Source organism: Gymnodraco acuticeps, unplaced genomic scaffold (genome assembly GCF_902827175.1).
Source record: "Gymnodraco acuticeps unplaced genomic scaffold, fGymAcu1.1, whole genome shotgun sequence".
In the NCBI taxonomy this organism is placed as follows: domain Eukaryota; kingdom Metazoa; phylum Chordata; class Actinopteri; order Perciformes; family Bathydraconidae; genus Gymnodraco; species Gymnodraco acuticeps.
The window spans coordinates 3,098,820-3,109,670 of NW_022990274.1; the positions used below are offsets into that span (position 1 = coordinate 3,098,820).

At 42.1% G+C, this 10,851-nt stretch overlaps 1 protein-coding gene across 15 annotated transcripts in view; it reads left to right on the forward strand.

Annotated features, from left to right (window-relative positions):
- The window catches only part of tns1b (tensin 1b), a 249,357-nt gene extending 242,011 nt beyond the window's left edge, over positions 1-7,346 (forward strand). For all 15 annotated transcript variants that reach the window (XM_034221400.1, XM_034221402.1, XM_034221408.1 and 12 more), the window contains 3 exons: positions 419-487; positions 841-870; positions 4,234-7,346. In XM_034221400.1, coding sequence (XP_034077291.1) covers positions 419-487; positions 841-870; positions 4,234-4,372 — 238 coding nt within the window. In that variant the 3' untranslated portion in view covers positions 4,373-7,346. The remainder of the gene's footprint in view (positions 1-418; positions 488-840; positions 871-4,233) is intronic.
- The last annotated feature ends 3,505 nt before the right edge of the window (positions 7,347-10,851 follow it).

The window sequence follows — 10,851 nt, forward strand, 5'->3', positions numbered from 1 at the left end:
GAGGACCGCACATTTTCCCGTCAAGTTAGTATTTTATAAATCGCAAACATTGCGTAGAAACTGGCGTACGCCATCTTTTGAGCGTATATCCCTTTATAAATGAGGCCCCAGAACATTTGAGAAAAAAAGCACACATAGTCACAAAAGGTGCTACAAGTGGCTACACTAAAAGTCAGACACAATACTGAAGTGAGTTTGATCATTTGGTGTACACTTAATAGAGTCTGAGTTGAGTTGTAGTCAGTTTAAAGTCCAAACTAACCACTAACCCCCCCCCCCCCCCCCCTTACTGCTTAACGCTTCCTCCAGATTTTGACGTACTATAGAACATATCATCTGCTAATCCACAGAATAAGCATCTTCAACATGTACATTCTTTTATTTTTCTAATCTCCATTTTTGTATTCTGCTTTTCTAGGCTTTTCTTCCGACGCCACTATCCTACCAACACTGTCACGTTCTGCGATACTGACCCTCAGGACAGGAAGTGAGTACAGGAGGTTATCTTTTTTATTCCAAAAGTGGTTTGATTCAGAATTAAGTCCAAACACTACAGCTCTGGAAACAATTAAGAGACCACTTTAGTATTATCAGTTTCTCTGGTTTGACTATTTATAGGTATGTATTTGAGTACAATTAAAATGTGTATATGATTCTACTACTGACAACATTTCTCTGTGTTGGAATTCAACAGACATTTTTTGCAGAGCTGAAGGAAGCTCTGCAAAAGGATACTCCTTTTTTTAATTATGTATTATGGATAATGTATTCTTAGTCCACCATTTTTTTATCTGCATTTCACTTAAAGTGTTAACCCAAACTTTCTTCAAATATTTTCAGGTGGAACAAGCCTGAGGGCGGCACAGCTAAGTAAGTTAAACATTTTGAATCACTACTTTTTCTGTAGTCCACATTACATATAGTGCCTAGTACACATAATCCACATTCATATTTTATGCTGAAACAACATCATTTTACCTTTTATTTAGAGTGCATAGAGTTATTGTTACTCTCCTGTAAGAAAACACACATCTTTTGAGTCAGATGTAGGACATAGGGAGGTGGTGCACTTCACCTTCTTGTGGTCAAAATGTGTATTACAATAACAAACAGTTCCTGACAAAAAATATTTGTACCTGCAAAAACCTTTACATATATAAACATTTAAAACGTCTTCATTATAAAAGCTAGTGGCTACTTTCATCAATCTAAATGAATGTCCTTTAAAATCTCTCATATATATATATATATATATATATATATATATATATATATTCTGTGGAATATTGATACTGTATGTGTGATGGAAATTATTTTTTGTAACATTGCATTTAGCTGATGCTTTTATCCAAAGCGACTTATAATAAGTACATTCGACCAGGAAGACACAACCTTGAAGAAAACAGAATCATATAAGTACATCAGGTTTCATAGAGCCAAACATTTCAAGTGCTACTCAACTGGCTTTAGATAAGCCAGTCCTTTATTAGTATAAAAGTGCTTTGTTAATAATTCTATCGCTCGAAGTGGAGTCGAAAGAGATGAGTTTTCAGTTTGCGCCGGAAGATGTGTAAGCTTTCTGCCGTCCTGATGTCAATGGGGAGCTCATTCCACCATCTTGGAGCCAGGATAGCAAACCCACGTGTTTTTGCTGATGGGAACTTGGGTCCCCCTCGCAGTGAGGGTGCAGCGAGTCGTTTGGCTGATGCAGAGCGGAGTGCACGCGCTGGGGTGTACGGTTTAACCATGTCCTGGATGTAGGAAGGGCCAGATCCATTCGCAGCATGGTAAGCAAGTACCAGTGTCTTGAAGTGGATTCTAGCAGTTACCGGAAGCCAGTGAAGGGAGCGGAGTGGTGTGGGAGAATTTAGGAAGGTTGAAGACCAGACGAGCCGCTGCATTCTGGGTGAGCTGCAGAGGTCGGATGGCACATGCAGGTAGACCAGCCAGGAGGGAGTTGCAGTAGTCTAGGCGTGAGATGACGAGAGCCTGGACCAGAAGCTGAGTCGCTTTCTGAGTCAGCTGGGGACGTATCTTCCTGATGTTGTAAAGCGTGTATCTGCAGCAGCGGGTTGTAGCAGCGATGTTTGCAGTGAAGGACAGGTTGTTATCTAGGGTCACACCCAGATTCCTTGCAGTCTGAGTCGGGGAAACAACTGAGGTGCCGATGTTGATTGTTAGGTCAAGAGTGGGACAATCTTTTCCCGGAAGGAAGAGCAGTTCAGTCTTGTCAAGGTTGAGCTTGAGGTGGTGAGCAGACATCCACTGAGAGATATCAGCTAGACAAGCAGAGATGCGTGCGACGACCTGGGTCTCTGAGCGGGGAAAGGACAGAATTAATTGGGTGTCGTCAGCGTAGCAGTGGTATGAAAAACCATGCGGGCTAATGACTGATCCGAGCGAGTTTGTGTACAGGGAGAAGAGGAGGGGACCAAGAACAGAGCCCTGAGGGACCCCTGTAGTTAATTGACAAGGGTCGGACTCAGACCCTCTCCAAGTCACCCTGTAGGTACGGTCTTTGAGGTATGAGGTGAGGAGGGAAAGTGCAGAGTCTGAAACTCCAAGTTTTTGGAGAGTGCGAAGGAGGATCTGATGATTCACCGTGTCGAATGCAGCAGACAGGTCCAACAGGATGATGACAGAGGAGAGGGATGCAGTGTTGGCAGTGTGCAGTTCCTCAGTGACAGCAATGAGAGCAGTTTCTGTGGAGTGACCTGCCTTGAAACCAGACTGGTGCGGATCCAGAAGGTTGTTCTGATGGAGATAACAGGAGAGTTGTTTAAAGACAGCGCGTTCAAGTGATTTAGACAGGAACGGGAGGAGAGAGACAGGCCTGTAGTTTATAACATCAGACGGGTTGAGAGTGGGTTTCTTTAGGAGAGGGTTTACTCTTGCCTCCTTGAGACTGTTTGGAAAGTGACCAGAAGTTAGAGAAGTGTTGATGAAATGGGTGAGAAACGGTAGAATATCAGGAGCGATAGTCTGAAGGAGGTTTGAAGGGATAGGGTCCAGAGGACAGGTGGTAGGGCGGGCAGAGGTAATGAGGGTAAGGACCTCACTTGGAGAGAGAGGGGAAAAGGAGGTAAGTGTGTTGGTGGAAGGAGGGTCTGGTGACCCAGCGGTGAGTAAAGGTGAGTCAGAAAAAGAAGAGCGAATATCATCAACCTTTTTTTCAAAGTGGATAACAAAGTCGCTTGACAGAAGTCAGGAGGGGGGAGGAGCTTTTGGAGGGTCCAAGAGGGTGGAGAAGATGGAAAATAGTTTTTTGGGATTGGAATAGGAAGATTGGATCTTATCTTGAAAAAAAGTGCTTTTTGCCTGAGAGATCGAAGCAGAGAAAGAGGAGAGGAGAGCCTGATAGGTTAGGAGGTCGTCACGGTGGATTTCCACCGTTTCCGCTCTGCTGCCCTAAGGACGGTTCTATTAGCACGCAGTGCGTCATTTAGCCAGGGAGCCGGAGGGGACTGACGAGCCTGCAGAGATGTGAGAGGACAGAGAGAGTCCAGAGAGGATGAGAGAGTAGAGAGGAGAGTTTCTGCAGCAGAGTTTGGAGGCAGCAGTTGGAACGAGTCAGAGGAAGAAGATGCTGGAACACTGGAACTGATTTCTTAAACACTTGAGTTTATTCAAAAGGCTTGGCCAAATAAACACACATTGTCACTACCAAACAGAGCACAGGGGTCTTAGGACAGATCTTGCTGTAGTCAAAACATGTACATACATGCCAGAAACTCAAAAAGGTGCCACCTAAAGATTTACATGGTGTGACCTAGCAGTGACCAAAGACTTACGTAAATAATTCCTTACATAAAAAGGACTTTGTAGGAACCAAAATGCTGTGGTAGCTTGTGTTTATAGTTATATTATCTTCATTAGTTTACACACACACACTTGTAATGGGTTGTTTCCGGTAATTGTCACATGTCTGTGGTTAATGGTATTTAGGGCACCTGGTGTATGTGGAGGTTTAGTAGCATGACAATGGGGTGGGCTTAGCTCTGATTTCTGTTGACCGTATGATTCTGTTTGTTTATTGTTTTGATTTACAATATTAAATATCACATCAATGAGCAAAGTGTAGCCTCAGAGCGGCCGTATTCAATGGGAATATAGCCGCCACAAGCATTCTAATATATAAAGAAATGTTATGTATTAATAGATAGGCATTATCTCCTCAGTCCAATGCTTCAACATGGCAGCTTTACTAATGAACCCCTAACCTTGTCTTTCCAGGCTGTTTGGGTTCGTGGCGCGTAAGCAGGGAAGCACGACGGACAACGTGAGCCACCTCTTCGCCGAGATGGACCCCGACCAGCCCGCCAACGCCATCGTCAACTTCGTCTCCAAGATGATCGCCGTGCAGAAACGATGAGAGCCGTCAACAAACCCTGCCACTTTTTATTTCAATGCCTTTTTTTAATTTCCTTTAAACCACAGACACTTACTTTCAGTTTTTGGACGATTTGGTTTTTACGTGTCACCTTATTTTTCCCACTCTTTTTAAATGTACATGTGTCTGTGCGTGAAAGAGTGCAAGACAGAGTGTGTGTGTGTGTGTGTGTGTGTGTGTGTGTGTGTGTGTGTGTGTGTGTGTGTGTGTGTGTGTGTGTGTGTGTGTGTGTGTGTGTGTGTGTGTGTGTGTGTGTGTGTGTGTGTGTGTGTGTGTGTGTGTGTGTGTGTGTGTGTGTGTGTGTGTGTGTGTGTGTGTGTGTGTGTGTGTTTGCGTGTGTTTGCGTGTGTGTGTGTGTGTGTGGCTTACGTGCATTTGTGCTTTTCTTCTTGGACGGACTCCAGAATGGATCAGAGGAAGTGCAGGATGGGGCGTGGCTGTGTGACAATGGGAGGGGTGATTTTCGATCGCCCTGGCAGGGTAATGCATGAACAGGAAGGGGGAATGACGTAGAGTGTGCAAATGTTATCTTGTTAGCAATTGTTTCATTTTTTTTTTTAAAGAAGAAGTCAAGTTGTGCGATGAAATGGTGGATTGTAAATCTATCAGGCTTTCCGACTGGTCAACCAAAGATTTAAAAAAAGAAGTAGCCGGGGCGCGTTTAGCGCGCCGCTGTCGGAGGGTCGGAAGTATTCTTTTGTAAAACAAATATGGCTGCTTAATCAAAAAATACTGTTTCTTTCTGTATGTACTGATACTGTAGGTCAATTCCGCACCTGTGCCATGGTGCAAGAATTGTCTCCGGACATTTCCGCAGCCGGTCAGGTGTTTGTAAATAATCTAGATTGCTTTATGAGTAGGACTGTTCTAGAAGACATGTGGTGCCTGCCTTTCTTCTGTAATGCAGAGCTTTTTAAGAAAAAAACCCGTAAAGGCTGTCTTAAATATGCAAATAGTCAAACTTGGAAACTAGGTGATTCTTCAGAATTCCACCTTTTCGATGTAGTAGTGCGCTGACAGAGGTTATTCCTTGGAAATCTGAAAGCTAAAAAATGATTTTCTTGCAAATCTACGCAAATTCTCTGGATTTTTGGGGGATAAACATCCTGTCTGCCACCAGTCTATGTTCAGTCACACTATTTTTCGCGCATTACTGAAGGGCCTAACGTTGTTCCGTGATGAACTTTCTAGAAAAGTGTTGCTATACTGCTCTTCAGTTTTTCCGGTTATTCCGTCAACAGCTCTTTTGCATCAGCCGGCCAAAACTGTTAACACCCTACCCAAAAGTAAGCTATACATATAAATATACATATATAGATATATATAAAAAACTTCCAAACAGTGACTTAAGATATTTATTTTTATGCTTTGTTGCTCTATGTTATCTTGTATACATGTATTATAAAGTATACACCAAGATTACTGAAAGCGAGAAGAAAATATATTTTCTTTTCTATTATTTTTGGCAAGTGCATTGACATATATATGGTGTAATAAGTGTGTGCATTTCAACTGTTGTTGTTTTTTATGTTTTTATCACAGCATTTCTTCCTTTTGTTAACATTTTTGTTTTGTGGGGAGGCTTTGTTTATGAGGGGGGTATTTTGTATGAAAGATTTCTGTTACTAAAGTCCAAATTGGAGTTATTCTAAAGCCAACACAATTGTTTTATTAACTTAAACCTGCATAGAATACATTGTCAATCAATCAATGTTTATTTATATAGCCCAATATCACAAATGTTAAATGTGTCTCAGTGGACTTCACAGTTTGTACAGAATATCAGTATGACAATGTCCAAGATTAGCACTTAAATGTTGAAGTATTATCATTGTGTTTCTACTTGTCAAAAGAGGAGGAAATGGACATTAATGGAACCCTTTCATGTCATGATTGCATGTTACTACTTCCTGTAGTCATGTTGTAGTTTCTCCTCAGCATGGGTCTGGAGCTTGTTCCTGGAACACTAGTCGGATCAGTCAGTAGCTGCTGCCCTCATGTGGTCAGGAGACATCATTACAAAAGGAACCACTTTTATTTCTAACAGTGTTTTAGCTGTGGCATGTCAAAGGGTAAATGTTTGAGTAAATTCAACACTGAGAAAATGAGCTTTGATTTTCACCTTGATTCATTTGGCCTTTTCCTTATCATACAATTTTATTTTGGCATTTTGAAATGTGAAACCTTAAGATGTTATTCCTGGTTGTTTTGGCGACACCCTATTTACTGGTGGTAACAGCTAATTTGTATTAAAACTACAAGTCCCAGAATGCAGAGGGCAGCAATACAATTAATAAAGTAATTGATTACGAAGTCAATACAGACATCCAGTTCACAATACTGCAAAAATATGGATTTTGCAAAACCATACACTCAGTCACCAACTTTATTTGGCAATAGATAGTAACTCTTCAGACATTAAGAGATTATGACTCCTTCCTTTTCTGATGCTCTTGTATCAGTTGGCAGCATGATGTAATGAATTATCATGGGGGCCTAAAGAAAAGAATACAGCACTTAAAGGGCTTTTATATCTGACTATAGATTGTTCCATTATTTATTAGCAAGAGCCTGCATGCTCAAATACTATTGTTAGTTTAGTGCTGCTGACTGTAATCTGTACACAGCATCCTCAAGTCTTACCGGCCCTTTAAGATCCACACACACAGATATCAGCAGGATTTTCATTTTGACGACTGTCTTGACAGAAGAATCGTTATTTTTGCCTGAAAAGAGGACGTCCTCTACTTCCAACTGAATGTTCTCCATGTGTTTGTCGGGATGGAAGCTCCAGTGGCTCCCCCACTCTGACAGATCATGTGGACTGTAGAATGTGTGTGAATGAGCTACTATGCCTGTATAGAGCGCTGTCATTTTTTGATTTGCTACATTGTATGGCTTTTACTATTTCTGATGGAAGAAAACACATTAAAAAAAAAAGCAGTACAAATCAATATGTAGGCCTACACAGTGTTTGTTTGGTCACATTTCAATGGGAAATAAGAGGTATGTTTGCCACAGTGTTAACCCAGTGTTTGCTTTGTGTACCCTCATCTTTAGTTACTTCTTGTCTGTGTGTTTTGGGCGTTCGTAAAAACAACGAAAAGGCGTTAGAATGTGAAATGCAGACATTGATGAGCTAGCAGCAAGTACATTAGCTTATATGCTATGGCTATGGCTTCCCCCCCCATCTAATTCAGTAAATAATGGTTTAGTTCGTTGACACGCAAGTTTGTGCTTGTTGGAACAGTGACGACTAACCAAGAGCAACAGCCTGGTGGTTTTCATGTTTCTGTAGAGATTTCATTAAGTGTGTTTAACAAGGCAGCTAGCAGCTAGCTGACAATCAGAAGGCTATTAACCATCAACATGATCAAAATCTCAAACACCATCTCGTCTAGAATGGAGTAAGACCGTTGTGGGAATAATGATATTGTAAAAAAATACATATTTTATTAAACAAGTTAGTGAGGTTAACAGTAAGAGTGTTTAACACTTTCTGGCTTTAAATTAAAGGTATGGATTTTTGTTCCGGCATATAAAGTGTTCCTGATAAATATGATCAGTACTCCGTAATGGACACTTTTACTGAGCATATACTGTGTAAAATAGGAAGAAGAGTCTTAACCTTAAAATATTGAAACAATGTATTTTCTTTTCTTTTTTGCAGATTAAAAGCAACGTTATTGTCTGATGTATAGTTCAACTTCAACTGCCATATTACAACCCCTCCTACGAAGACCAAATTGTCCTCTCTATATTCTGCATTACATCAGTTTGCTGCGCTGCTCACAACAATGCCTGCAGGGCCGGATTTGGATGACTTAATTAAACTATACTTCAGACTTTCCCTAAGTAACAAAGAAATACTTGCTATTTTGGCACACACTAATCACATTGTAATTAGTGTCCGAACATTAAAGAGAATTTGTAAAAGACTTAACCTGTTCAGGAGGAAGAACCAGTCTGACTTGGAGGAAGTGCTAGCTTTTGTACAGCATGAGATCATGACCAATGGACAGATGCAGGGATACCGTTGGCTACATCTCAATCTGCAATTCAACAGGGCCTTGTTGTGTCACAATATAGCATAAGACGCATCATCAAACTGGTTGATCCACAAGGTGTGGAATTAAGACGAGCCCACCGCTTGAGAAGACGTCAGTACAGATGCAGAGGGCCAAATGCACTTTGGCACATGGATGGTTATGATAAGATAAAGCCCTATGGCATTGCCATCAACGGCTGTATAGATGGTTTTAGCCGCTATGTGTTATGGATGGAGGCCTATACCACAAACAGTGATCCTAAAGTAGTTGCAAGTTACTTTATCAAAACAGTTTTAGGTATACTGTAGGTGGATGTCCAGAGAGGATTTGTGCAGACAGGGGCACGGAAAATGTTTCTGTTGAAGAAATGCAGATGTTTTTGCGAAGGAACCACCCAGACAGTTTTGCTGGGGAGAGAAGTTTCCTTTATGGAAGAAGCAAACCAGCGCATTGAAGGATGGTGGGGTATACTCCGCAAACAGAGTGCGCAGTTCTGGATGAACCTGTTCCAAACTCTCCAGGAAGATGGCCACTTCACAGGAGACTTTTTGGACAAAAGTCTTATCCAATTCTGTTACCTTAATCTTGTTCAGGTAAAACTGTTTTTGAACTGTGTTGTCTACTCATGGCGGAAAACGGATGGGATGATCCGGCAGATCCATTTGCTGCAGCTGATCTATACATCCTGTTACGAGATGAAATACGACGACAAGTATTTGATTAAGGGTACATGTAGCGCACATGTCATTATTGTGACGACCCCTCCACACCATGTGGGGTGCCGTCTGGTTGTGTGTGTGTTTGTGTTTGCAGGTTCCTTTGCCTGACGAGCTGCACCTGTTTGACGAGCTACATGAGCCTTGATGAGCTACACCTGGCCGGAAGCCTTCAAGAAAGAGGGCTCAATGATTGCTAATTTTCACTCAGTTGCCAGATTATTTCATGTGCGCTCTAAAAACAGTAAGAGGCCAGTCATTAATATCGCCATGTAGTTTGCTGCAACTGAGACGCAGGGGCGGCGCCAGGGGGGAGCTAGGGGGTGCTGAAGCACCCCCCAGGATTGCCAAAGCACCCCCTAAGCACCCCCAAGAAATATGTGTTTTTCTTTTTTTTTCGAAAATTATTATTATTATTTTTATTAAATTAAATTAGAAATATTAATGATTACATCAATGCATATGTGAAACAAACACATTTTTGACCAAAAACATAAAGCCAACACAGGTGATATGATTAGGCCAATGGTCAGCACCCATTCGATTTTTGACCTACCCATAGGCTAAATTACTTTGTGACACTTGATTGACTTCCTGTTAGCTAGAGCGCCAAATGATTTGCTAACAGCAAAGTGAAAAATTGATCGTTTTTTAGTCCTTAAACGACCACGTGTGGACACTCAATCAAAACCAACTGAAAGCGAGAGGGATTCTGCACATAATAGGCCTCGTGAGTACAAGTAGCTTACTTCTGGGTCTCTGTGTTTCATTCAAGCCCTGCTCTGTGTGTGTGTGTGTGTGTGTGTGTGTGTGTGTGTGTGTGTGTGTGTGTGTGTGTGTGTGTGTGTGTGTGTGTGTGTGTGTGGTGTGTGTGTGTGTGTGTGTGTGTGTGTGTGTGTGTGTGTGTGTGTGTGTGTGTGTGTGTGTGTGTGTGTGTGTGTGTGTGTGTGTGTGTGTGTGTGTGTGTGTGTGTGTGTGTGTGTGTGTGTGTGTGTGGCACGAGCCATTTTGTGTGCGTGCGTGAGCGAGCGAGCTCGCCTCGCGCACCAGTGGGTATCTACCGGAGATCGTTGTGGTTAGCATCTGGTGCTAGCTAGCCAAGCTAATGGATATAAGGAGCTTTTTCAACAACAAGGTGGAGGGAGAACTCTCTCCTGTCAGACGGAGAGTCTCAGGTAACCTCAACTCAGGTGAAGTAAAGGACTCTCTCAGTGTTTAGATAGTTAACTTTAGTCTAGTTATCTCAGTGGGTCTCAAACGGTTTGTTTTAAAAGGGGAGTGATTTGTAAAATATCTATAAAGAAATAGAAAATCTGTTGACAGTTCTGTTTTGTATGGGTGTTGAGATGTATCCATAGATCTCTTAATGTTGCTCTCAAAGTGCACCAGATTGATGCTTTTAACTTAAATATGTAACAAAAAATCTTCCCGGGGGAGCTAGCCCCCGGACCCCCCTAGAGGAGGTGAGGACCCTCCTAGAGGAGGTGAGGTCCGCTCCCCACTTGTAAAAATAGCACTTTACCCCTGCCTATATGCCGTGAGCTGATTATCGAGCCTTCATTGTAACAGTCGCGGGTGCACTGTGTGTGCGCGTGGGGAGTGTTGCAGTAGAAAATTCAACTGTAGCGCTGGTGCATTAATGGGAAACCCTAAATGTGTGAGCACCCTCTATGAAACGTCAAGCTACCCCACAGCA